Source organism: Lithobates pipiens, unplaced genomic scaffold (genome assembly GCF_037356315.1).
Source record: "Lithobates pipiens isolate NorthernLeopardFrog02 unplaced genomic scaffold, aLitPip1_a1.2 Scaffold_16, whole genome shotgun sequence".
Lineage (NCBI taxonomy): Eukaryota > Metazoa > Chordata > Amphibia > Anura > Ranidae > Lithobates > Lithobates pipiens.
The window spans coordinates 381,564,693-381,591,900 of record NW_027507748.1 but is presented as its reverse complement, the minus strand read 5'-3'; the positions used below and the strand labels follow the sequence as shown (position 1 = coordinate 381,591,900).

Below are 27,208 nucleotides of genomic sequence, written 5' to 3'. Positions count from 1 at the left end.
AATGATGGGCACTGATAGGTGGCATTGAAGAGCGTGTACGTTAGTCCAACATTGAAAAAACTATTTTGCGCTTTGGCCACCTGCAGCTGCAATGTTCAGCTAACAGCTTTTTCTAACAAGATCTCTGGAGTGCATTCTATTCTTGAAATATACACACACACACACATATATATATATTGCGTTATATTTTTTTTTGTCCATGTGCCCCCCCTTAAATATGAAAGCTGGAGACGCCACTGGATTTGAAGGACAAATATTTGCATATACCCATCCAACCAGCCTACCAGAAGTTTCTGTGGTTAGCAGTCAGGATGGACATAGAGATTTACCTCTTTCATTGCAGAGCGCTCCCATTTGGGTTGTCCTCTGCTCGATAATTTTCATGAAAGGAGGTTTTGGCACTTCTAAGGCTGAAGACCAATACTATTGTGCCTTATCTGGATGATCTGCTTCTCGGAACCGGCAGCCCTCTATGGACAGTTTCTTTTTAATTCTTTTTAATTATTTTAACTATCTTTATTATTTTTCCTTATACTTCATGGACATTACTGACTGTTAACAGCCCATTGTGGTCATTAATACTATTTATGTTCATTCCCATTCAACACTATATGAGTTTGTTTACTAGTCATATTCAGAGTGCGCCGTATTATATTTTGTTTTCTCAACAAAAGCTGGCTGCAGACTTCCAGTTCACACAGGATTATCTTCAAGGCCCAGATTGAATGGTTAACTGAGAAAGATCTTGCTTAAGTCCTGCTCAGAAGGGACATTTTCTTGGGCATGAGATTCACTTGGTGGGAAAAAAATAAATCTTTCCCCCCAGAAGAGAAATTCTCTAAGGTGGATCGGCTGGTAGTGAGGTTGCAGGTATCGGTCAGGTATCGGCAGGAATGCCATGACCGTTGTCAGTCTCATGACAACTTATTTTCTGACCATTGGGCAGAAAACATCCCCTAAAACATCTTATTTTGAGAGTCTGAGAAGGGGCAAGAGACTCTGGATCAGCTGGTCCAAATTCCTTCCAAAGTAAAAAGAACACTTTGGTGGTGGAGATTCCATCATCACCTGTACAGGGGTCTTGCGTGGGCCAAACCAGTCACCTTGAGGATTTTGACAGATGCAAGCTCCTATGGCTGGGGGTGCATCTAGGGGACAGTGTAGCCCAGGGAGAATGGTCTGCAACAGAAACTAGAGCATCTTCACACCTGAGAGAGTTGTTGGGGGTTGAGAGGGCTCTGTTAACCTTTCAACTGGAGGTGAAATTACACCATCTTCAGATTTGTTCAGACAACAGTACCACTGTGTCTTGCATCAACAGGCCAGGGGTACGAGGAGCCTGGCCCTGCAAGCAATGGCATAAAACATCCTGAGTTGGGTGGAGTTAAACCTTTCCTCCATTACAGCCATTCACCTGAAGAACACACAAAATGCCTTGGTTGATTATCTCAGCCCTCACAGGGTGAGGCAAGATGTTGTGCAATCCAGAGATGTTCTTGACTTTTACTCTGATTTGGGGGGAGATAGAGGCAGATCTCTTTGGCTCCAAAAAAATGAAAAGATAACAGTTTTTTCTCTCTGAATCCATTGGAATCAGCAATAGGGATGGATGTGCTAGCAAGTCCCTGAACATTCAGGCTCATTGCAGACGTACTCCGGAAATTTCAGGTGGAAAAATACAACCAAGTTCTAATCGTCCCTTTTTGGCCCAAGAATGCAAGGAAGGACCTAGTGTCTCAAGGTCCAGTTCTACACCCACAATTGACTTCCTTAAACTTAGTAGCTTGGTATCTGAAGAACAGTTATTGAAGCCCTGGGGGGTTTTCAGATAGTCTTAGGATAAAGACTTTGATCAAATGTCACAAGGGCAATCTACTCAAAAGTCTGGAAAACTTTTAATGTTTGGGATGTTGCAGGATCAAAGACTGTCCCCAGATATTTATTGTTTTGGAGTTCTTTGCAGATGTGCAGACCACTGGCTTTCCGGATGTGGCAGACCACTGGCTTTCCCTCAGTAAGTTCTTGCTTATTGTCTCTAGCTTTTCTGGAAGACGACTTGGGAGAACCAAAGTTAGGCTTATTGATAACTCCATTTCCAGTAGTCTTCCAGGACAGTCCGATTCCCACCTTATCTGTTGGTTTTTGCCCTTGTTTATTTTTTTAGTGCAGTATTTTTCAGTATACTGAGGTCGAGGCCTTGAGGACTGCCTTTTACCTCTTGGGGGTAACTTGTTTCCTTTTCCATTGGGGGGAGCTTTGTTTTAGTGACTCTGGTTTTCCACCTCAGGGGCGCAATCCTCCAGTTCCTTTTTGTCTAGGGAGGAATTCTGGGCAGCCTTTTCTAGTTTGCAGGATCAGCTCTCTGGGTTCTCACGGGTTTAGGACACAGGTATGGGTGCTCTTCTTCCCCTCCTCCTCTTTCCTGGAGTGTAAACTGTCAGAGAACCATCCCCAGGAAGAGGAGGAAGCTGTTAAGGCAGGAATCCTCTGTAGACAAGTCTTCCCAGGACAGTGGGCTCCCTGGCAGATGTGGTACGTACTAACTTGAAATTCTCCTTTACGGAATTCTTTTCTCCAAAAGCAATTGGGTCCTGGAAGCTGCCAAAACATACCAAATCCTTCCCCGTGCACCCTCAATTGCAGAAAGTCATGTATATCAACTGGATACACCCAGAGAAGGTGTTTCTAAATCCAAAGAAACAAAAGTAATTTGTAGATGTGGAAGAAGATGAGGGCAATAGAATACTTTTTTGAATTAAGAATACATACTTGAATAGAATTTTCTTTTTTTTTAAGCCAGAGTTTATTGTCACTTTAACGTTACCTAAATGGAGGCAAAATAAAGTTAACCCCTTCACGCCTAATGTTAATGACTAAGCACAATTTTGCAACTGTTTTAGTAAAACCATACATATCATCACAAAATCACTGACACTGATACAAATTTAAAAATGAATCCTGTCCAATATATACTGACCATGACCTTTGACCCTGGCTTTGACCTTGGCATTGACCTTTACTTGACCCAAACACTAACCCTTTCACTGACCTAGATAACACCTTGATCTAGGTATTTTTTTATTATTATTTTACACAGTTTGTTTCTCGCTCTCTGCAAGAAAAGAGAAGAGAGATGCAATGTATCTTTCCTGTCCATTCACAGAGAGAGAGAAACACAGGGACGGGCTTCACAGTGACTGATCACTGTGTAGCCAGAGACTATTACAGCGATCAGGTTATCCGCAACCGGTAGTTCCAGGTCCCGACCATTCGTATGGGACCAGGAGCTCCTGCTCAGACCCCGGTCTCTGTGCTGGGATTGCACTGTGAAAAATAGTTTATAGGGCTAATAAGGAATGTATGTTAATTTTGGAGAGTAAGAACATTGTTTAGTGTCACCTAAAGTGATTGTAAAGTCTTTTTTTTTTCTATAAAAATAACAAACATGCCCTGACCTGCCCTGTTGCAGTGGATTTGCACAGAGCAGCCCGGATCCTCCTCTTCTTGGGTCACCTGCCGATGCTCCTGGCCCCTCCTGTCGAGTTCCCCCACATCAAGCAGCTTGCTATGGGGGTCATTTGAGCTGAGTCACAGCTCCCCGTATCCATTCAGACACAGAGCCACAGCCCGGCTCAGCCCCCCCTCTCTCTCCCCTGATTGGCTAACTGGCTATTTTTTTTTTTAAGATTTTACTGTGAAAGAAATAAAATACAAAGTGATAGCAAAGTGACAAGAAAATTGCCACTCAGAATTTCACATTTTCATATATTGAATATTGTTTGCTACTATAAAAACATAGGAAGGGGGGGTGGGGACAATACCGCTATGAATTACAGTACGGTAAAGATATACAAAATATACCAACAAGGTTGAAAAAAGGATGGATCTTGATTGTAAAGATAATGTCAGGGCAGGGGGGAGGGAGCAGTGGAGGGGAAGTTGCACATCAATCTAGTCAGACCGACCACAGGCTATTTGAGAGTTGCTAAAGACACTCGAGCTAGCAAGTCTTTTAAAAGGTATCTTCCTTGTCATAAAGTTGTTGGAGATAGGAAAATGATTCCTTTCTAACTGACTTTGATTGACAGCAGCTGGAGCTAATGGTGCCACTGCTGTATCTCAGCCAGCCAGGAGGGAGAGTCTCGGACGGCCAATACACATGTGGACATCGCTGAACAGAGAGGGGGCTCAGGTAAGTATTAGGGGAGCCGAGGGGGGCTGCTGCTGCACACAGATGGCGTTTTATCTTAATGCATAGAATGCATTAGGATAAAAAAAAAGCTTCTGATCTTACAACCCCTTTGAATAGCCTACTAAAATGGGGTTAGACATATAAAAATGTTTTAGATGTTTATTTTAAAAAAACATTTTAAGAGGTGTTTTAGTTACCTTTTGTGTGTCAGTCAACTAGTTCTTAATTTTGTTGGCTGTTCCTGAAGTAACATATCTGATAATGTAAGACGCTGTTAGTTTATAAATTAGCTGACCCAGTTATCATTACAGATATGCAACACTCTGCAAGTCACCAGGCCAGAAAGAAAGCACCATACAATATCAAATCACGGTAAGCAGGAATATGTCGCTGACTGGAATGTAAAGCTGTACAATGTCTGTGCATCTAAAATCTCTAATGCTGAGCTGATAGAATAAGGGAGGGTTATAACCCCTGCCAGCTTTATTCTTTGCTGTCAGAGTCCCAATGGGGAGATTTACCATAACTTCCTGTCACATAACCAAAATAGGAAGTAAGGGGAAATCCCTGCAAATTAAAGGAATCCCTTGGGGCCCCCTAAATCACCAGAGCTAGTATCCCAATTAGAAGGTTTCCTCTCTATTAATTTTCTGGGGATAGGATAGAGAGAGGGTGAATCTCCCTAACGAGGACACAAACAGTAATAAAAACCTGATAGTTATTAAAATCCCTCTCCACTCTACCCAAAAGTAAAATGAAGCCCTCCAGCAGCGCACTGACAAGGCTTTTATCTTCACCCAGACTTTCTTCCAGGTTTGTGAGGGTAATTCCAGGCTCGCCCCCTCCGTAGACCCAAAAACCCCCCCCACCCCCTCCCCCAGTCTGACCACCAACATTCCTCATAGCTTGCTTATGGGCCATCTTACCAAATCCGCACACTGGCCACCTCACCTGTACGCACTCAGCCCCCCTCAATCCTGTATATATGTCAGCCCCCACACACCTGTATATTTGTCAGCCCCCCTCACACCTATATATATGTCAGCCGACCTCCCCCCACACACACACACACACACACACACACACACACACACACGCCTGTGTATATGGCAGCCCCCCTCACACACACCCCTGTATATATGGCAGCCCCCACTCACACACACCTGTATATTTGTCCGCCCCACCAAACCTGTATATATGTCAGCCCCCCCACACACCTGTATATATGTCAGCCCCCCTCACATACCTGTATATATGTCAGTGCCCCACCACACATCTGTATATATGTCAGCGTCCTCCCCCACACACACACACACAGCTGTATATATGTCAGCCACCCCTCTACACACCTGTATATTTGTCAGCGCCACCCCTCCACACACCTGTATATATGTCAGCGCCCCCCCCCCCCACACACACACACCTGTATATATGGTAGCCCCCCTCATACACACCTGTATATTTGTCTGCCCCTCCAAACCTGTATATATGTCAGCCCCCTCACACCTGTATATATGTCAGCCCCCTCACACACACCTTTATATATGTCAGCCCCCCCATGCCCCTATATATATATATGTAAGTCCCCCCCCACGCACCTGTATATATGTCAGCCTCCTGCACACACCTGTATATATTTCAGCCCCCCACACACACCTTGTGAGCCACCCCTCCACACACCTGTATATTTGTCAGCGTGCCCCCCCACACACCTGTATATGTCAGAGCCCCCCCACACACCTGTATATAGGTCAGCACCCCCCCCCCCCACACACACACACCTGTATATACGTCAGCACCCCCCCCCCCACACACCTGTATATGTCAGCGCCCCCCCCCACACACCTGTATATGTCAGCGCCCCCCCACACACACCTGTATATGTCAGCGCCCCCCACACACCTGTATATATGTCAGCCCCCACACACACACACCTGTCTATATGTCAGCGCCCCCCACACACCCCTGTGTATATGTCAATCCCCCACACCTGTATATATGTCAGCACCCCCCTACACACACACACACATGTATATATGTCAACCCCCCTCACACACCTGTATATATGTCAGCCCCCCTCACACACCTGTATATATTTCAGGCCCCCACTCACACACCTGTATATATGTCAGTCCCCCACACCTGTATATATGTCAGCGCCACACACACACACCTGTATATATGTCAGCGCCCCCACACACCTGTATATATGTCAGCCACCCCACACACACACACACACACATACACACCTGTATATATGGTAGCCCCACATACACAAACCTGTACACATGCCTCTGGTCCCTCCATGTACACAAACAGCCCCCCTCCCTTTCCTTCACAGCCCCTACTTGTAACTTCCTACCTGGTCCCAGCTCTTTTTCACAAAGCTGACATGTTGCTGAGATGGATAGTACAGGCAGATCACTGTCACACGAGGGGTGCACATGCACATAGTAGCCAGGGGTGGCAGTAAAGAGCTGCATGTCTAAAATCAATTACACGAGAACTGCAGAAACTGTAAGATCGTTTCTATACTGTACAGCACAGATCCCCTTCATCCGTTCTACCGTCTTCTAGCCTGGGTGGGCCTCTGGGCCCCTTACAGTTGTAACAGCTGTACCCCCCGATGGTGGCCAAGCACACTCAGTATCTGCAACTTGGTATAGTGTAAAGTGCATACAGAATCTGCATACATTGCATGTAGTAAATATCCTTTCATTCAACCTGGGAAGTTCGCCCTATGAAACATTTTTAAGGCAGCTTTCAAGCAGTGCGGACTCTGGGAGCAGTCCATCTGCTCAGCGGGGAATCTGGTCCCCGCTAAGCAGGCGGATTTCTGGTCCATGTCTTCTCTCCTTATTGCTCTCCAATCAGCAGCCCTGTGGTCCATGTGGATGTATCAGGAAAGACTCTTCCAGGTGTATAATCATTTTGAGTTTGAATCTGAGAATCCTGTGTATAGAGATGTGCCTGGCTTAACCGGTTCCCGACCAGCGCACTTCGATGTATGTCGGCAGAATGACACGAGCAGGCATATTGGCGTACAAGTACGTCCAATCTTTAATGCAGCCCTGCCACCGCGAGCGCGCCGCTTGGGACCCCCGTAAGTCCGGTCGCGGGTCCCGCGGACTCGATCGCCGCGGGCATACCCGCGATCGTCTCACGGGGTGGCTGAATGGAGAAATGCCGTTGTAAACAGCATTTCCCCGTTCTGCCTAGCAACTAGTGACGCTGATCTCTGCTCCATGTGATTGGAGCAGAGATCAGTGTTCACTAAATGAAAGCCCAGCCCCCCACAGTTAGTAACACACCCCTAGGAACACTTAACCCCTACACTGCCACCCACTGGTTATCCCCTTCACTGCCAGTGTCATTTACACAGGAATCACTGCATTTATATAGTAGTGATTGCTGTATAAATGACAATGGTGTCAAAAATGTCCGATGTGTCCGCCATAATGTCGCAGTCACAATAAAAATCGCTGATCGCCGCCATTACTAGTAAAAAAAATAATTATTAATAAAAATGCCATAAAACTATCCCCTATTTTGTAAACGCTATAACTTTTGTGCAAAACCAATCAATAATCACTTATTGCAATGTTTTTTACCAAAAATATGTAGAAGAATACGTATCGGCCTAAACTGAGGGAAAAAAAAAATTTTTATATATTTTTGGGGGATATTTATTATAACAAAAAGTAAAAAATAATGAGTTTTTTTCAAAATTGTCGCTCTATTTTTGTTTATAGTGCAAAAAATAAAAACCGCAAATACCACCAAAAGAAAGCTCTATTTGTGGGAAAAAAGGACGCCAATTTTGTTTGGGAGCCACATTGCAATTATCAGTTAAAGCGACGCAGTGCCGAATCGCAAAAAGTGGTCTGGTCTTTGACCAGCAAAATGGTCCGGGTCTGAAGTAGTTAATCAAAAGAAATCTGTAATTCGCTACAACACCACCTTTATTGATCCTTCATGCAAAATGCATCACAGACAGTATGGGGTACAGTAAAAGTTGACATGTTTTGTTTACCAGCAGGGGCCGCCTCCTAAACTGTCTTTTGTTTTGTTTTTTTGTTAGCATAGCTAGTGTCTTACTCCTGCAGGTGGGTAGTAATTATCTAACGCAGAGCAGTGTCCTGCAGAGAAAAGTATTTTAAACTGAGTAAAACAAAATCCCACTTCTCCCAACAATCAAACACATTTTGGTGTCTGACTTTTCAGAATTGCATTAAGAATTTAAAGATATTAAAGAGGAACTGAACTCTGCAAACTGGGCCGATAAAGAGGGAGGCAGAGAGAAAAAGATAAGTCTCCAGTATTGCCTATGGTCTCTCTGCAGTTGATCTTACTTGTATGTCTTGTTCTGCACTGTGCCTATGTGTGAAGGTGGCTAATTTGGTAGAGGCAGATGTTTGCTTGCTTTTATCAAAGCCCCCAACTAGAAAATGGGGGGGGGGGCAGCTCCATGGTGATCATTAAAAATCAAACCTCGCTCTATATCACCAGGGACTAGCAGCAAGAGGCAGCAATGCCTTAGGTCCACTTTATATCACTTTTTTTTTTGGAGGGCCAGGTCCACTTTAACAGCATATATATGAAATGTTACAGCACACTTTGCGTAGACTTTAATGTTAAGGGCCACCTTGCTTGCTTCTTGTATTGCCTGTACACCCTCCAGAAATAGTAAAAGTGGGAGTATTTAACCAAAATAGAAAACCCAGTGGTGATTAACCACTTCAGCCCTGGAAGATTTTACCTCCTTCCTGACCAGAGCATTTTTTACAATTTGGCACTGCGTTGTTTTAACTGACAATTGCGCGGTCATGCAGTGCTGTACCCAAACAAAATGTGCGCCTTTTTTCCCACAACTGTGGTGGTATTTTATCACCTCTGCGTTTTATTTTTTGCTCTATAAACAAAAAAAGACAGAACATTTTGAAAAAAAAAATAGATTTTTTTTAATTTTTTGCTATAATAAATATCCTCCAAAATTTTTCAAAAACACATTTCTTCACCAGTTTAGGCCAATATATGTTCTTCTACATATTTTTGGTAAAACAAATTGCAATAAGCGTTAATTGATTGGTTTGCTCAAAAGTTATAGTGTCTACAATCTATGGGAAAGATTTATGGCATTTTTTTTTTTTTTTACTAGTAAGCGTCAATCTGCGATTTTTAGCGGTATTGCGACAGACAGATCGGACACTTTTGACACATGTAACAAATGTAAAGTTATGTACGTCGGGGCTAAGAATATGCATGCATCATACATACTAGGGGGAGTTTAACTGGGGGAATCCATAGTGGAGACAGATCTGGGGGTTTTGATAGATCACAAGCTCAATAATAGCATGTAATGCCAAGCTGCGGTTTCCAAAGCGAGCAAAGTCCTTTCTTGTATTAAGAGAGTTATGGACTCCAGAGAGAGCACAGCACCTTTAATCTTGACCCTAGGGTTATATCGCCACCTTTAGGAGAGGACTAGGCTCTCCCTTTCTTCTCTCCCTGTCCCTTTCCCTCCTCCCCATACTAAGGGACCGCTGTGTGACTGGGCATAAGGGGGTGCAGAGCACGTACCTGGCCGGGTGTCCTCTGGGTCCTGGCAGGGGGCTGCGCTGGGCGGCTGGTGGTCCGCTAACTTTTTCCCTATTTTAGTGCATTTTTATGGGGTGTCTGTGTGCTGCATGTGGGGACTGTCCCCCTGTGGGAACCGCTGCCATTTTCTTGTAGTCCGGCGGCCATTTTCCTGGCGGTTTTGGATGCTTTTGCTGAGGAAGCCGGCGGACATTTTTTAGTAGCCTCAGACCTATTATACTCTAGCGCTGGGCACCGGTCAAACCTGGAACAGCGCAAAACTGACACAGGACACCTCGTGGCAGGCAGGGGGAGAGCGGACGATGGCGGCACAACGCAGTCCCTGAGTCAGGGTGGTGAGCCCTGTGGGGGGCCCCTCAGTCTGTGGCAACTAGGAGGGTGGGCATTTTTTTTGTTACTTGCCTTAGGTCCCTAAGGGTGCCAGGCTTCTGCCCCAGACATCCCTGTTATAGCAACTGGTTCCCCGGCACCTGCGGTGCCTATGGACGCTGTCTCGGCGGTCCTGGAGTCTTATGTTGTCAGGGTGGAAGCAGTGTGCGGGCACAAGGGGGATAAAAAATGCCCCCTCCCCCCACAGTCTTCTGGGGAAAGCTCTGATTCAGACTCGGGTCCCGTTGTGACAGGTGGCCCCTGTTCTGACGTTTCAGAGGATGCAGACCAGGACCATTCTGACAGTGAGGATGACTCCGTGTCCGGGTCAGCGCAGGAAAAAGCACTAGTAGGAGCACTTATCACAGTGGTGCAGGATACCTTAAGACCCCATTCACACCTGAGCGTTTTGTAGCCCTACGCCTGAAGCTACAAAATGCTGGAGGGGAAAAAATACATTATTCTCAATGGAGATGGTTCACATCTCCACTCCAAGTCGCCTGAAGCCCTACACCTGAAGCTCAAACAAGTTCCGGACCCTTTTTTGTCGCGCGAATCGGGCTGATTTGGGCGTTTTCATTCCCATAGAAACTAATGGAATTGCTCGCGTTTTGATGCTGTATCTGCAATGCTTAACATTGGTGACCTTTTGCCCTGCACAAATTCGCGCCAAAACGCGGCAAAAAACGATGCAAATCGCGGTAAAAAACACCGCAATCGCGGTAAAAAACGCCGCAAAAGCGCTTGATAAAACTAGGCTCAGGTGTGAATGCAGCCTAAAGATAGAGGCTACGGTGGCGACATCTGCAGAGGTGTTGGTCCCTTTTGGGTCCCACAAGCCGGCCCACACTGCTAAAGTGTTCCCGTATTTAACTTATTTTGATAAGTCTATTTACAAGGATTGGGAAAGCCCGCAGCATGCCTTTTCAGTCCCGAGACGAATGGCGGTGCGTTACCCCTTTGATGAGGGTTTCCTGAAAAAATTGACATCTCCGGGTGTTGACCCCCTCCCACCGGTATCCAGATTAAATAAGGTAACCATGATTTTGGTGGAAGGGTCCCCCTCTTTCAAGGACCCTTTCATCTGCCCGGGTCGGCAGGTAAGCGTTCCCAGTCCGACAAGGTACCCGCTGAAGGACAAAAGCGCCCCTGGTTTCACAAGCCGAACAAGCCTGCAAGCAAATTTGTTGCCGCATGAAGGTTTGCTCCCATCTGACTGTTGGGTGGGGGGTCGCCTTTGGGAGCTTGCAGTATGGTGGACCTCCCTCCTTTCCGACCACTGGGTCTGCGAACTGGTTTTGTCAGGCTACAAGATAGGGTTTCTTTCTTGTCCAAGAAAAAGAAAACTAGCTGCGCCAAAAAGTAAAGATTACTAAAAGTTAAACCCTTATAAACAATGATTCATGTAATCAAAGAAGTCTTTTATAACCCATAATCTCCAATATCAATGTCCTCATCAGTTAGTATAATTTGCAGGAGATGACTTCCACATCGCAACAGTTCATTCGCAAAAGAAGGGGTTATTGCAAGAAAACAATCCTCTCTGGTAACTCTTATTGTAATACCACGGTGATTCACACAAATACAGGTGAAAAAGGATGCCCGACCACCGAGATGCAGATATGCTTACCAGACCTTTTTTCACCTGTATATGTGTGAATCACGGTGGTATTACAATAAGAGTTACCAGAGAGGATTGTTTTCTTGCAATAACCCCTTCTTTTGCGAATGAACTGTTGCGATGTGGAAGTCATCTCCTGCAAATTATACTAACTGATGAAGACATTGATATTGGAGATTATCGGTTATAAAAAAAGCTTCTTTGATTACATGAATCATTGTTTATAAGGGTTTAACTTTTAGTAATCTTTACTTTTTGGTGCAGCTAGTTTTCTTTTTCTTGGTTTTCCTTGGTGTGTGTGTCCCACTTCTGGCTGCAGCCTGTTGATTTATTTTTATTTCATTTTTAAATTTTTTGTTTTGTGTCTAGCGCAGTTTATTTTTTCTATATTCTCTCTTGTGCGCCAAACAGATTTTTTGCCTCCAACCTTCATCTTCTTCTGGCTCGTCGGGAGGGCCTGCTGCTGCGCGGGGTGATAGTACCTGTACCGACGCTAGAAAGGTTTCAGGTATTCTACTCCAATCTGTTTGTAGTCCCAAAGAAGGAAGGGGTCTGTCCAGTCTTGTATCTCAAGGCCCTCAACTGCTTCGTGAAGGTGCAAAAGTTCAGGATGGAATCAGTTCCGTGGTCGCTGCACTCCATCAGGGGGATTTCCTGGCGGCTTTTGACATCAAGAACACATACTTGCTTGTTCCCATATGCATCAGGCATCAGAGGTTTCTACGATTTGCGGTCGGGGACGAGCACTACCAATTTGTAGCTTTCTCCTTTGGCCTAGCGACGGCGCCAAGGGCCTTCACCAAGGTGCTAGCCCCAATTCTGGTATTACTAAGGCAACGAGGGATCGCAGTCGTGGGTTACCTGGGCGACCTCCTCCTGGGAGCAGTTTCTGCCTCAGAATTAAGGGAGGATGTGGAGATCACCATACAGACTCTCCAGGAGTTTAGTTGGGCGTTGAACCTCCAGAAGTCGGTGTTGGTGCCGACACAGTGACTGGAGTACCTGAGGTTGATTCTGGACTCCTCAGAGGCTAGTTTTTCTCCCTTCAGACTGCTGAAGCTGAAAGCTGAAGACTCTTCAATCAGTGGTGCAGTTGTTGGTGTTCCGCCGGTGGTCATTGATGCGTTTCTGCATGCGAGTTCTGGGTCTCATGGTAGCCACTTTCGAGGCGGTACCGTATGCTCAATTCCACACTTAAGTCTTGCAGAAAGAGATCCTGTCCAAATGGGACAAATATTCGACATCCCTGAATTGTCAAATTCAGGTGAGCCAGCTAGTCAAAGATTCCCTTCTCTGGTGGCTAAGGTCTTTGGCCCTTCGGTCCAGAAAGTCGTTCCTTCCTCTTCATTGGACGGTGATCACAGTGGACGCCAGCCTGACCGGCTGGGGGGGAGTTTGGGGCATACAGTCAGCCCAGGGTCGCTGGCCGCAGGAAGAATTCCACCTGCCGATCAATGTGCTGGAGCTTTGAGCGATCAGGCGGTGCCTCTCCACATTGTCGCAGAGGCTACAGAGATGTCCGGTCAGGATCCAGTCGGACAACGTCATGGCAGTGGCGTATGTCAACCATCAAAGAGGCACAAGGTGCTCGGTTTCAGCGCTGGAGGTCGCTCACATCCTACAGTGAGCAGAGTGGCGCGTTCCGACTCTGTCAGCCATATACATTCTGGTCATAGAAAACTGGCAGGGAGACTACCTCAGTCATCAGCTGCTGGACCAGGGGGAATGGTCGCTGCATCCGGAAGTATTTCAGCTCATTTGCCTGAAGTGGGGCATGCCAGATGTGGATCTCTTGGCCTCTTGGTTCAATCCGAAGGTACAGAGGTTTGTTGCCAGGTCAAGAGATCCCTGGGCGGACGTGTCAGACACGTTGGTGGCTCCATGGGGGCATTATTGGCTGATTTATGCCTTCCCCCCCCCCCCCCCGCTCAGACTCCTACCTCGTCTGCTACTCAGAGTGGAGGCCGAGGGGATTCTGGTGATTTTGATTGCCCCAGATTGGCCTTGACATCCTTGGTACGCTGACATAGTCAGAATGGTGGAGGATTTTCCTTGGCGGCTGCCGATGCGGGAGGACCTTCTGTCGCAAAGGTCCAATACTTCATCCTACTTTAGCGTCGCTGGTTTTAACGGCATTGCTGCTGAAAGCCAGGTGCTAAGGGACCGAGGACTGTCGGCTTTGGTAATCTCAACTATGCTGAGAAAGTCCTCCTCTAGGAAGATTTATCATCATACGTGGAAGGCCTACATCTCCATGTGGGAGGAGATGGGGTGGGGTCCCCGTACATATTCAGTTTTCAGGATCCTGCTGTTTTTGCAGCGAGAAGTGGATCAGAAACTTGCATTAAGCACAATTATGGGGCAGATATTAGCTTTTGCTGTCTTTTTTCAGCGACCTTTAGTGACTCATTCATTGGTGAGTATGTTTGTTCACGGGGTTCGACATGTGGTACCACCACCGCTGCCTATGTAGGATTTGAATCTGGTGCTCTCGGTGCCTCAGAAACCACAGTTTGAAAACATCAGGGAGATTCCCTTATTGCCACTCTCTAAGAAAGTAGTCTTTTAGTGGCCATTACATCTGCAAAGCAGGTTTCTGAGTTGGTGGCCTTGTCATGCAAGTCTCCCTACTTGATCCTCCACAAGGATAAGGCGGTGCTGCACCCACAGCCTTTGTTTCTTCCAAAGGTTGTTTCGGCCTTTCATCTAAATGAGGACATTGTGCTTCCGTCCTTATGTCCTTGGCCGTCACATCCAAAAGAGGTTGCTTTGCATTCTTTGGACGTGGTCCGGGCTCTGCAGGTGTAGCTGTCTGCTACGGCTCCTTTTCGGAGGTTGGACTCCCTGTTTGTTTCGGTGGCTGGTCTGAAGAAGGGCCTGGTGGTCTCGTTGGCCACCATTTCTAGGTGGATCAGACAGATCGTGGTTCAGGCATATGCCATAAGTGGGTGAGCACCCCCCTTTCCATTCTACCAGGGCAATTGGTGCCTCCTAGGTTTTCAGACATCAAGCGTCCGTTTTCCAGGCATTTAAGGTGGCGACATGGGTTCACACTTTCACTACATTTTACAAGGTTGATGTGAGCTCACGTTCGAATGCATGCTTCGGCAACAAGGTTTTGCAGGTCGCTGTTTAAGGTTGTAACTCCTCTGTTGAGTTTTTTGTTATGGGCGGAGTTTATTTTCATTCTGTTCTCACCCATCGTTTTTGACACTGCTTGGGGATGTCCCTAAGGTCAAGATTAAAGGGGCTGTGTCCGTCAATGAACGAAAGAGTAAATAGGATTTTTTTACTCACCGTAAAATCCTTTTCTCTGAAGTTCATTGACGGACACAGCACCCACCCCTCCTATTTATGTTTGTGCTGCTGGTAGCAGAGTGAGGGATTATAACCAGTAGGACCCCCCCTTGGGCGTTACTGTACAGCTTTGCTGTGTTTTATGTGTTCTGCCTAGTCCTCTCCTAAAGGTGGCAATATAACCCTAAGGTCAAGATTAAAGGTACTGTGTCCATCAATGAACTTCAGAGAAAAGGATTTTACAGTAAGTACAAAAATTCTATTTTTGCCCCTGTCCAAATCATTAGTAAGACCTCATCTGGAATATGCAGTTCAATTTTGGGCACCAATTCTCAAAAAAAGGATATCGGGGAACTGGAGAAAGGGCAGAGATGGGCAACCAAACTGATAAGAGGCATGGAGGAACTTCGCTATGAGGAAAGATTAGAGGAACTGAATTTATTCTGTCTTGAGAAGAGGAGATTAAGGGGGGATATGATCGACATATACAAATATAAAAGGTGTCCATATAGTGGACTTGGTGTTGAGTTATTCACTTTACGGTCATCACAGAGGACAAGGGGGCACTCTTTAAGCTTAGAGGAATAGAGATTTCATCTCCAAATACGGAAAGGTTTCTTTACAATAATAGCTGTGAAAATGTGGAATAGACTCCCTCCAGAGGTGGTTCTGGCCAGCTCAGTAAATTTCTCTAAGAAAGGCCTGGATTGTTTCGTAAATGCACACAATATAACTGGTACTAACATTTTATAGGTAAAGTTGATCCAGGGAAAATCTGATTGCCTCTTGGGGGTCAGGAAGGACATTTTTCTCCTTCTGTAGCAAATTGGATCATGCTTTGCTGGGGTTTTTCGCCTTCCTCTGGATCAACTGGGTATAGGATTGGGTATATGGGATTGTTTGATATTTTTTATTGTTGACCTATGTAACATTTTTGGGACCATTGACATTTATACAGTGATCATTGCTATAAAAATGCACCGATTACTGTGTAAATGTCACTGGTAGTGAAGGGGTTAACACTAGGGCGATCAAGGGGTTAAATGTGTGTTCCCTCAGTGTGTTCTAACTGTATGGGGATAGGACTGAGTAGGAGAGGAGACATATACCTACTTACTAGAAACAAACGACATGTCTCCTCTCCTCTGACAGCACAGGTAATTGTGTGTTTACATAAACAAATCCCCGTGCTGGCGCTCGTGCACATGCATGACCGGCGGCGGTCGAGCCCACCGTCCACGCACATTGGGTCCCCCCCCCCCCATGCAGCGGGCATGTGCGCCTTCTGGTGGCCGAAAAAGGGAAGGACGTACCCATACTGGATTTTGCTCAGGAGAGCCATTGTGCTGCAGTATATCTGCATGAGCCGGTCAGGAGCTGGTTAAATTCCACCAAAAGAAAGCACTACATGTCTCAAAAAAAATTATAAAAATTAGCTACAGTGTTTCATGACCGTACAATTGTCATTCAAAGTGCAACACCACTGAAAGCTGAAAATTGGCCTGGGCAGGAAGGAGGTAAAATGTCCAGTATTGAAGTGTTAAATACTAGGCAATCACAAAATATGGTTTTATCTTTATAGGGTTTATCATATAAAAACAGCAAACAAAGGAAATGTTACAGCACACTTTGTGTAGACTCAAAGGTGACTGGCTTCCTTAGTTGTTTTTTTTATATGGTCTGTACACCCTCTATAAATGATAAAAAGCTGTGTTAAAAGAGGAAGTATTCAAATACTGGGGGCGTGGCCTGCAGCGGCATGGAGTAGGACGCTCTTTCTGTGAGCTCCGGCTGCCCTTTATCCGTTCTTCTATCCTTGCGGACCCCTTCGGATCCTTTACCCGGAGAACGGCGCTACCTCCACCGGGAGCACCGTGAGCCCGAATGTCGCCGCCAAAAAAGTCCCAGGGAGCCCTAGCGAAGCTGGGAAGGTTCCGTGCTGATGCCCCGGACCTCGTGGAGGAAGATGGCGTCGCTCCGGGCCCGGCTGCTGACAATCCTCCGTCGGGCGACACGGCACGCATCCTCGAGGCTGTGACCCTCTGCCGCACCTCTCTCACCTCCAGGATCGAGGAGGTGAAGGTTGACATCTCCCTCATTCGCCAGGACATGCACAAGCTGCGCGAGAGGGTCGGGGAGACGGAGCGCAGGCTGGGCCAGGTGGAGGATGACATCCCCCCCCTCCAAATATCCACCGAAAGACTGCAGCATCAGCTATCCACTGTCCTAGCTAAGCAGGACGAGCTCGAGAACAGGATGAGACGCTCCAACCTTCGTTTTGTGGGGCTGCCTGAGAAGGCAGAAGGCAATGATCCCCCAGCATTCCTAGAGCGTCTACTGATCGCCAATTTTGGTCGGGAGGCCTTCTCACTTACCTTTGCGGTCGAGCGTGCCCACCGCCTGGCCTCTAGACCCCCGCCTCCTGGTGCTCCACCACGCACTTTCATCGCGAAGATGCTCAATTACCGCGACCGGGACGCGGTTCTCCGCCTCACCAGGGAGAAAGGTAACATCCCATATGAAGATAAGCGTATAGCGGTGTTCCCAGACTTCTCTGCGGAGATCCAGAAGAAGAGGGCTCAATTCACGGAAGTCAAGCGCCAGCTCCGCACCCACCATCTGGTATACGCTATGATGTTCCCTGCACGGCTCCGTGTAGTGCGGGACGGCAAAGCTCACTTTTTTGAGGATCCCTCGGCTGCCCTTTCCTGGCTGGAACAACGCCCTGATGATGCCCCTGCTTGACTGATGGCCTCCGTGTGTCTGGGCCCTGTCTGTAATGTCTCCTTATGATGGCCGGCTTCATCCCATGCAGTGAGTAACTTTGCACTTTTGCCACCTTCCCCCGTTTTGCTGGCCCCCCTCCCTCTCCTTGATCCCTGGTTGCCTTTCTCGTGTGCCCCTGATCAATATTTGCATGCCCCTGCTTCAGCCGCATGTTCTCCCTTTTTGTTTTGCTAAACATGGGTCCCACCGTTCCTTAGACATTTTGGCAGCCGGGAAAATGGGCACTGGTATTGACTGAGACTTTCCCATGCCGTGTCCCCCTACCCAGCTGCACAGCACAGTTGACTTTTGTTCGCCCCTTCCCCCATTTGGGAGTGTGTCTGGCCATTCTCGCTCTGCGGATCTGGATTTTCCTCCTGCGGTCCGGGATGGCTGGGCGCGGTCCCTCCTGTCACTCCAAAGTGTGTTTCCCTGGCCGGCCTCAGTTTCCATGTGGCTACTGGACTACTGTGTGTTTTGCCTGCCTTGCCGGTCCAGTGTAGGCGCTGTTCTGCTCTACTCTACCAGTTATAGTTTTTGTTCAATGTTTATGCACCATGCCCTTTTTATGTTTGTATTCTCTAATCCATGTCTGCTAATTGTCCTTTTGTTTGCCCCTGTGCCTTCACCGCTGCGGGGGTTGTCCCTGACCCTGGTATTTACTAGACGGGCAGCCCCTGCGCAGGGTGGTGGTGGCGCGTCAGCCTTAGCCGCTTTCCCTTGCGGGGGCTCCCCGATGGGGGGCGCTGGGTCTTTATGGCCAACATATGTCTCCTTATTCCTGAATTGCACCTTCCAGTTGTTATGGCTTCCCTTAAGGTAGTCACGTGGAACGTGCGTGGCCTGCGGGAAAAATCAAAGAGGGTTGCGGTGCTCTCCCATCTTAAACAGATGAGGGCTGATATCATGGTACTTACCGAGACACATATCACGGGTCAGTTACAGCTATCCCTTAAAAAACCTTGGGTGGGGTGGATGTATCATGCCCCCTTTACTAGTAATTCCAGCGGGGTAGCTGTACTTGTAGCCAAGTCCGTTCAGTTTTGCCTTCATGATTTATGCTCTGACAGGCGGGGTCGCTATTTATTCCTGCACATCACGGCAGGGGGTCTTGAATTTTTGCTCTTAGCTTTTTACATTCCCCCACCCTTCCAGTTTGAGGTCCTCCAGCACGGTGTTAATTTTATGTTGCGGCACCCAACGTTGCCGTCGCTGTGGTTGGGGGATTTTAACTCTGTGGTGTCCCCTGCCTTGGATAGACTCACCCGCTCCCAAGCCCCCTCCTCTCCCCCGGTTCGGACCAGGTTCGGCAACTTTTTAGCCGAATTTGCTCTGACGGACGTTTGGAGGTATAAACACCCCTCCCGCAGGGAGTATTCCTGTTTCACGCCAGCGCATGATGCAATGTCCAGGATAGACCTGATTCTGTGTTCCCCTACCCTGCTTCCGTGTCTTTTGGAGGCGGAGATTGGGACTCGGGTCTTGTCTGATCATTCGCCGTGTTGGGCTCGGCTTCGCCTGCCCTCCACACCGGCTTCCCGTTTGTGGAGATTGAACCCGTTCTGGCTGACGGCTCTCCCTGATTTGGAGGCTGTCCAGAGGGAATGGGTTCATTATTTTCAGACAAATGCGGACTCTGCACCATTCGGGCTGGTTTGGGAGGCTTTTAAATTGCATGCCCGTATGTTTATGTCCACACGCATTAACCAGTTCAAGAAATCCTCGGGGCTCGCTATCCAGCAAGCTGAGGAGCTGCTGGTGGAGCTGGAAGGCGCATTTTTGGCGCATCCCACCCCCTCCAACTCCTCTAAGTTAAGACTACAGTCTAGGCTTACTGACCAACTACACCTGGATAGAGCGGGGAGAAAGATTTTCTTTACCAAACAAAAAGTCTATGAATATGGGGAGAGGGCAGGGGGTCTACTGGCTTATTTGGCTCGCCTGGACCATGGCCCCCCGGTTGTGGTCCAGCTCGTGTCTGCGGCGGGAATCACGCTGTCGGATCCACAGGAGGTAGCCCAGGAGTTTCGGCGCTTTTTTGCCGACCTGTACACTTCTGAGGCCTCTGGCTCCTTGGATGACTTGCGTGCCCTACTGCAGACGGTGGATTTCCCTGTCCTCTCCGAATCGCAGGTGGAGCTTTTGGAGGCTCCCATTACCGAGGACTGCATAGCGGAGGCTATAGCATGTTTGCCACCTTCTAAGGCCCCGGGGTCAGACGGCCTCCCCAGGGAGTTTTATAATCAATTTCAGGAGACCCTACTCCCTAAGCTCTGCCGGCTATACGCTCATGTTTTTGAAACCGGTGTACTCCCCCGTTCCATGAGTGAGGCGCTGCTTGTCCTCATCCCTAAGCCTGGCAAGGACCCTCTCTACCCTGACTCCTACCGCCCCATCTCGCTCCTGCAGCTGGACGTGAAGATTTTGGCCAAAATCCTCGCCCTCAGGCTTAATAAGGTGATACTCCATCTCATACACACTGATCAGACCGGCTTTATGCCCCGCAAAAACACGGCCTTCAACTTACGCAGACTGTTTATGAATTTACAGGCTTCCCATGACAACGTGGGTACTAGGGTGGTTGTTAGTCTGGATGCCGCAAAGGCGTTTGATTCGGTGGAGTGGGGGTACCTGTGGGAGTGCCTACACAGCTATGGCTTTGGCCCTAAATTTGTGCGCTGGATACAGCTTCTCTATCAGGCCCCCACTGCCCGAGTTCTCGTCAATGGTCAGATCTCTAGTCCCTTCCCTTTGAAGAGGGGCACCCGGCAGGGATGCCCCATCTCACCCATGCTGTACGCGCTGGCGGTGGAGCCCTTGGCTCTGGCCATCAGAGCACACCCGGATATCCACGGTCTCCGCAAGGGTCAACTATCGGAGGTACTTAGCCTCTATGCGGATGACATGTTGCTATATCTGGAGGATGCCGGCCCCTCCTTGGCGGCGGTTTTGGAGGTGGTTGGTCGTTTTGGGGTTTTTTCGGGTCTTCGCATTAATTGGTCAAAATCACAAATTCTCCCTATCGACCCCGCCGCCCCCACGTGTACGCAAGCCTCCTTGCCTCTCGAGCGCACGGACCGCATTAAGTACCTCGGCATTCACTGCTCTCGTTCCCTCACAGACTACATTAATCTTAACCTCGAGCCCCTTTTCCATCTGCTGAAACGGAAGACCCAGGTTTGGTCCAGGCTCCCTCTCGGGGTCATGGGCCGCTTGGGTCTTTTCAAAATGATTCTCCTCCCCAAACTCCTGTACGTCTTTTGGCATGCCCCAATCCGTATACCGTCGCGATTATTCCGTGATATGGAATCGATCCTTAACTCCTTTGTCTGGGGCTCTTCCAGGCACAAGCTGGCCTGGCAGACCCTCAAATGTCCGGTCCGTCTTGGCGGCGCTGCGCTTCCGGACCTAGAGACGTACTACCTGGCCTCCCAACTCTCTCATTTTTATTACCTGAACATGCATGACAAGCTGAGATACTCCCTCCTGGTGTGTACCTCGGTGGCGGATATCATTGCGCACCCCTTTCAAATACTTTTTTGTAAACATAGAGCTAGCCCTGTTACGAACTGCCAGCGTGTCATGATTGCGCACCACTGCCGATTGTGGGGTGTGGCGCGGTCTAGGTCCGGGGCACCCCCCCTGCATGCACATACGCCTCTCTGGGATAACCTCGATATCCCGGAGCTGTTGGGAATCCCGGATTATAAACTGTGGATATGTAAAGGGGTTATCTATGTCTCTCACTTCTACACACCTCAGGGTATTAAGACCTTCCAGGCGCTTAAAGATGAGTTTGGCCTCCCGAATCAGGTGTTTTTCCGTTACCTTCAGGTCCGCCACGCCCTACAGGCTCAATTTGGGAATTCGCCTCCGATTCTGGAATGTACCCCCTTGGCGGGCCTGGTTACTGGCAACGACTCTTATAAGCTTACGTCCACTATTTATGCACACCTCCTTGCTCCTCGGGTTACGGCCCACGCATATAGTCTCAAACCTAAATGGGAAGTTGATGTTGGCCCTCTGGAGGATGAGCAGTGGGGTGAGATACTATCGGTATCGGTGGAGGTGTCCCCCAAAATGTCGGATAGATTGACGCATTTATACGTACTTCACCGGGCCTACATCACCCCTGGGCGGTTATCTAAATACAGACAAGGATTTGACCCTGCATGCCCCCGCTGTGGTGATCAGGCCAGTACATTTTATCATCTTATTTGGACTTGCCCTCCCGTCCAGAGGTATTGGGCTCAGATAGTCCAGTTCCTACATGACCATATGGGGTCCCCCCTCACGCTCTGCCCAAGACAATGTATACTCGGTCTCCTTCCCCTTCAAGATGAAAATAAATATCTTAGAATATTCCTACAAGAGACCCTCTTTGCTGCCAGGATGCAGATAGCCAGATTGTGGCTCAGACCGGATCCCCCAACGCTCCAGCAGTGGCTGAGAGCTGTAAACCAAACTCTACCCTATAAGAGACTCATTTATGCTAACCGAGGTTGCCCTATGAAATTTCATAAGATTTGGGATGAGTGGATGAATAGTCCTCATTGCTGCACTGGATAAATATCGTATGTGGTTGGTGGCAGTATTTCCCCTTGATATATTCGCCTTGAGACCCTGTTACATGTATATGTGTATTACCTATGGTCATGCTATTATGTACACTGTATTTTCCAGGCTATCCTGCTTGACATGGAATGTGTGTGTTTTTTTTTTGCTTTTCCATGGTGCTTGGCGCTTGTTGCGCCTTCCCCCCCCCCCCCCCCCCACTTATGTTTGAGTATTGCTCTGTAGTCCTTTTTTTTTTTATGTATGCTCAATAAACTCTACTCTGGTTAACAAGTATTCAAATACTGAATAATCATAAAATATAGTTTTATCTTGAATGTGTTTACCATATAAATTTTATTTTTTTTATTTTTATTACCACTTTTACATGCAGTTACTTGATATTTTGCAGCACCAAGGGTTCCGTGATGTGCAAACTGCTCATCCTGAGATGGACTCCTCAAAACCTGAAATAAATCCACGTAAGCGCCCTAGGGAAGACGACACAGAATAAGATAAAGCTCCATTTTGCTGACTGTCCAAACACATGGATTTTATCAATAACAAATGACTATATTTTGTAATCTAATAAATATTTTTGAAGTATTTATATATTGAAGGATCCTTTCTTCTCTCAATACTCTAAAAGACTGCTGTTCACTGTTGTTAATTAAATCTGTCACATCAGGTGTGAAAGCAGGTTCCTTCACATAGCACAAGGAATGTGGCTGAATCAATAGGAATAATTTACATATATCTTTAAAAATTACATGTAAAGCCATCATATGTCTTTGGCATTATATCCATTCAACTTGATGACCTGCCACCCCGAAGCCATCTACATGAATGTAAAGTATTTTCTGTTAACCTTGGTTCTTTACGGATTCTCAACTCATTTGAACCCACTCAAAAGGCTCTGGAGATCTGAGGCTAGTGATAAGTCATCTTTTCAGGCATCTGATATTAGCCCAAGTTTTTTTTATAGTTTAGGAAAGAGGAAAAGGCTAAGCTGATCATGGTGCACTTATTCTGTTTGCCCTCTTCATCCTACCCAGCTCTTCAGAGATGCTTACCTTTTCCTACAGGGCACTACTGCCAAGTGCCTTGGCTATCTGCTCAGGGTAAGTATGCACCAAGGAGAGGGGCAAAAAGTGTAAGTATATATCCTTTAAATCTCTGTCCGTCTTCAGTTTTGTCTAAGACAGCAATGGGGAGATTTGTTTTTCCCCCACATCCTGCCCCTATGACATCCATACATGAAAAGGAGAGCTGTTGTACTCACCAGGACAAGAAAGTATGGACAGCACTAAAAATGGTGAGAATTAATAATCCTTCCCTACTCAAATTAACAATGTGCTTCTTTTTGTGCCTTTGTTTTTACATCATATCTAGTCCCAACTAGGCTAGTGAGGATTAATCTCCAATAAGGACACCAGAAGGCAATAAAAACTGACAGAGGCTTTTAACCTTCCCCTGCTTTTTACTTTCAAACAACAAGGTAATATTTCAGACAGATTTTTTATTTATTTTTTACAGCTAAGAAATATGTGAAGCCTGGTAACCCAGGGAAACCAATGAGCTATTTTTAATAGTTCTCGCTATGCAAAACAGTATACTGAAATCTGATTGCTTACCATGGATTGCAACTGACTTTTGTCGTCCATGCTTTTTATAGTGCCTTATTTAGTAAGCCTGCTAATGTCCATGTAAACAACCTTAACAAAACGTGTCAAATGTCTGTTCCATTATATCTGCTGTCTAAAAGTAGCAAGTTTTACAAATCTGTTCCTGAAATTGTTTCATTTTTAAACTAATTTAAAAGTCTGTTTTCAAAAATAGTTTTAATCCAGCTGGCTTATTAATTACACGATTGGCTTTCAAAATTCCGTTGGTAAATAGAATGTTATGCTTTTTGATTCTCTTAGAGCAGGGGTGCCCAACCAGTGGCCCGCGGAGCCCTCTGATGTGGCCCGCGACCTCCTGCTCTAAGGATGGTGGTTTGACAAGCCCAGATCGCAGGTTGTCGACCCATCATCCCAGAGCATCAGTGTTGTGAATGAAGCTGGCAGTAGAGAAAGCAAGAAGCTGCAGAGCAGAGTCGCATAAGCTGATGCTTCCTGTATAGCGCCAGCTCCTATCACAATCGATACCAAATGCACTCTGCCTGGGACAGCAACAGCTGGGGAAAACTGAATGGAAGACTGTTATTAAAGGTGTGTTTGTTACTAAAATCAGTGTATATATGGGCATATCTGTTCTTCAGTCGTTACTAGGCTGCTGTTAAACTAATCCTGCACCTGCGGGTTACCTGCACTGAGCCATAGACTTCTGTTATTACCTGTGGGTTTGGGGCGCTTTCAGAAAGTGCACTACGGCAAAGTGCAGCTAACCTTCAGGAAAGCCCCAGGTGCAGGTGGCGCATCATTGTCAAAGCAGCCTTAGGACCCAATGGGACTCTCCATTCACCTCTTTGTCCATTTACCCCTGCTTACCTTCAATCCGATACGCAAAAAAAAAAAATGGAAGGGGAACTGTCCCAGATTGAATTGTTGGGCCCATAGAGTAGCATGGGCTGTGTACATATCCGTTCTGCATATGCAGCGTAGATACAGACCTGTCATCCTCCCATTACACTTATTTTGGCCCGCGACCGGTTACAAAGTCGCTTTGATGGCCCTCGCTCTTCAAAACTTTGGGCACCCCTGTCTTAGAGAATCAAAAGCATGAAGTATAGCATAAAGTATTTCTAAAGCATTTTTTTTTTCTTTTTTTTTTTTATAGCGTTGGGATTAGGAGATGTACCTTTTTTCTTCCTGTCCTGTAAACAAAAAAGCAACTGAAAATACATATCTCTAATTTGAGGAAAATCTGGAACAAGCGTCACCACATTTTAAATGCATGCAAGAAGTGGCATAAATTTAATTATATGAACCTAGATATAACTTTTTATTATTTTTTTTCCTCTTGATTCTTGTTGTGCCCTTCACTTGACCTCAGCTGTTTGCCAAGCCCCCACTCAAACTTTCAATGAGTTGGCGATCAGGCAGCAGTAACACTGACAACCAGGCCATGTTAGGCATTGCTGTCTTGGAGGCAACACTGTCATCTATGCAGTCATCCCGTTTTGTATTAGTACTAGGTTTTCTATAAATGGTATCTTTATGTATAAGTAATATGTATAAAAAAAATAGACTAAAAACCTGCCATAAACATTTAATGACTGGCTGACCACAGTTGGATCAAGGCACAGTTGTACGTGTGCCAGCAGGCTGCAACCACTCCCTGGCCAAGAGATCTCAAGAAAATACTTTATTGAAATGGATTTTCCTTGTTAATCACCTTGGTTCCTATGACGTAAGGCCAGAGGTTTCTTACACAAACACTTAGCTGAGTCAAGCATGCATGTTTATGTCATTTTCATACTAAAGTATGATCACTTCATGGTCTTCAGATATTGCAGGCGTGATTTCATATCTTTGCGCAGCTTCAGACCAGAGACTATAATCTTTCCCGACAGCAAATCTAATAGTCTGACAAATTTGCTTGGAACAGTTTGGGACTGCACACGCAACATGCACATTGAAATGTAAATTTCCTAGTTAACATTTTAGTGACCAATTTGGTGTTTAGAAATGTCTATTACTGAAATTTCCTTAGAGCAGCAGCCATTGGTATGTAAATAACTAGCGCTTTCACTCTTTAAAAACATTGGCAAAAGGCAATGCCTTTTGTTGCAAATAGTACAAAAGTCATTTCGATGCAAGACACGACACAGCTTCTGCTCCTGTACTTCTTCCTACTGAAATGCAATCTAATAGGGCATTTTCCATATAGATATAGCTATATATTCCAAAACTGGTATAGAGGCACTCACAGGTCTTGCAGAGTAGATAGATCCAAACAGCAGTATTTTGTTGCCGATGTTTTGATGAAGCTCAGTCCATTTTTCTCAAGACACTACAACATAGAGGTGAAAAGACCAATAAACCCAAAGTCTCACCTACCAACAATACCCCCTAGTAATGACATTACAAAGTGCATAATTAGTAGCAGAACATAATGATAAATTAACAAGTGATGTGCTAGGACAACATAGCAACAAATGATAAATAGCCACAAATAAAATACAATGCAAAACCAAGAAAGCACGTGTGCCAAAAGTAAATGTAAGCGTGTGAACAGCACCTCACAAAAGACAGACAGTAGATCCACAGAAAACATAGTGCACAAAGATGGGAATGCATACTACTGTACAAATGTAAATCAATACTTCATAACCAGTTAAGAAACCTGAGGACTAGACAAGATATATGAATAGTTGCAGTTGAGAAACCCAAGACTAACAGCACTGGAAAAAGCATGCGATTCCAACCAAAAGGAGTGGGTATGGAAACCTAGTGAGGCTTCCGGTTAAAAAGGGTATAGACACACAGAAAACTACACAGAAGAATCAGTCTTGTATAAAACATTAATGGAAAAAAGTGTCAAAACATAAAAATTAGCACATATATGTCAAAGATTTTGCCAAAGAGATCAAGGTCAGAACACATAAGTATAAAGAAGACCATCAAATGGATATCCATCCAGTCAGGGAACATATGTATCAATAATTGTTCAGCCTGTCATTTCTCCGTGAATCAGGGTGCCAAAAGCACCAACAGGTAATCTCCTAGAACTTCCAAAGGATCATAGAAAGCAATTGAGGTTTAGCTGTTTATTAACCTCTTAGCGGCAAATGTTTGTAATTCATGGATCCATTGTCTTTCCTTTTCTAACAGCAAGCAGGTGTTTTCCATCCATGAGTAACTTTG

The 27,208-nt window shown here is 46.3% G+C and overlaps 1 protein-coding gene across 4 annotated transcripts in view; it reads left to right on the top strand.

Annotated features, from left to right (window-relative positions):
* The window catches only part of RAD51C (RAD51 paralog C), a 169,974-nt gene extending 146,967 nt beyond the window's left edge, over positions 1 to 23,007 (top strand). For 3 of the 4 annotated variants that reach the window (XM_077482230.1, XM_077482231.1, XM_077482228.1), the window contains 2 exons: positions 4,504 to 4,564; positions 22,810 to 23,007. In XM_077482230.1, the coding sequence (XP_077338356.1) occupies positions 4,504 to 4,564; positions 22,810 to 22,911 (163 nt within the window). In that variant the 3' untranslated portion in view covers positions 22,912 to 23,007. The remainder of the gene's footprint in view (positions 1 to 4,503; positions 4,565 to 22,809) is intronic. The other variant, XM_077482229.1, reaches the window with a different exon arrangement.
* The last annotated feature ends 4,201 nt before the right edge of the window (positions 23,008 to 27,208 follow it).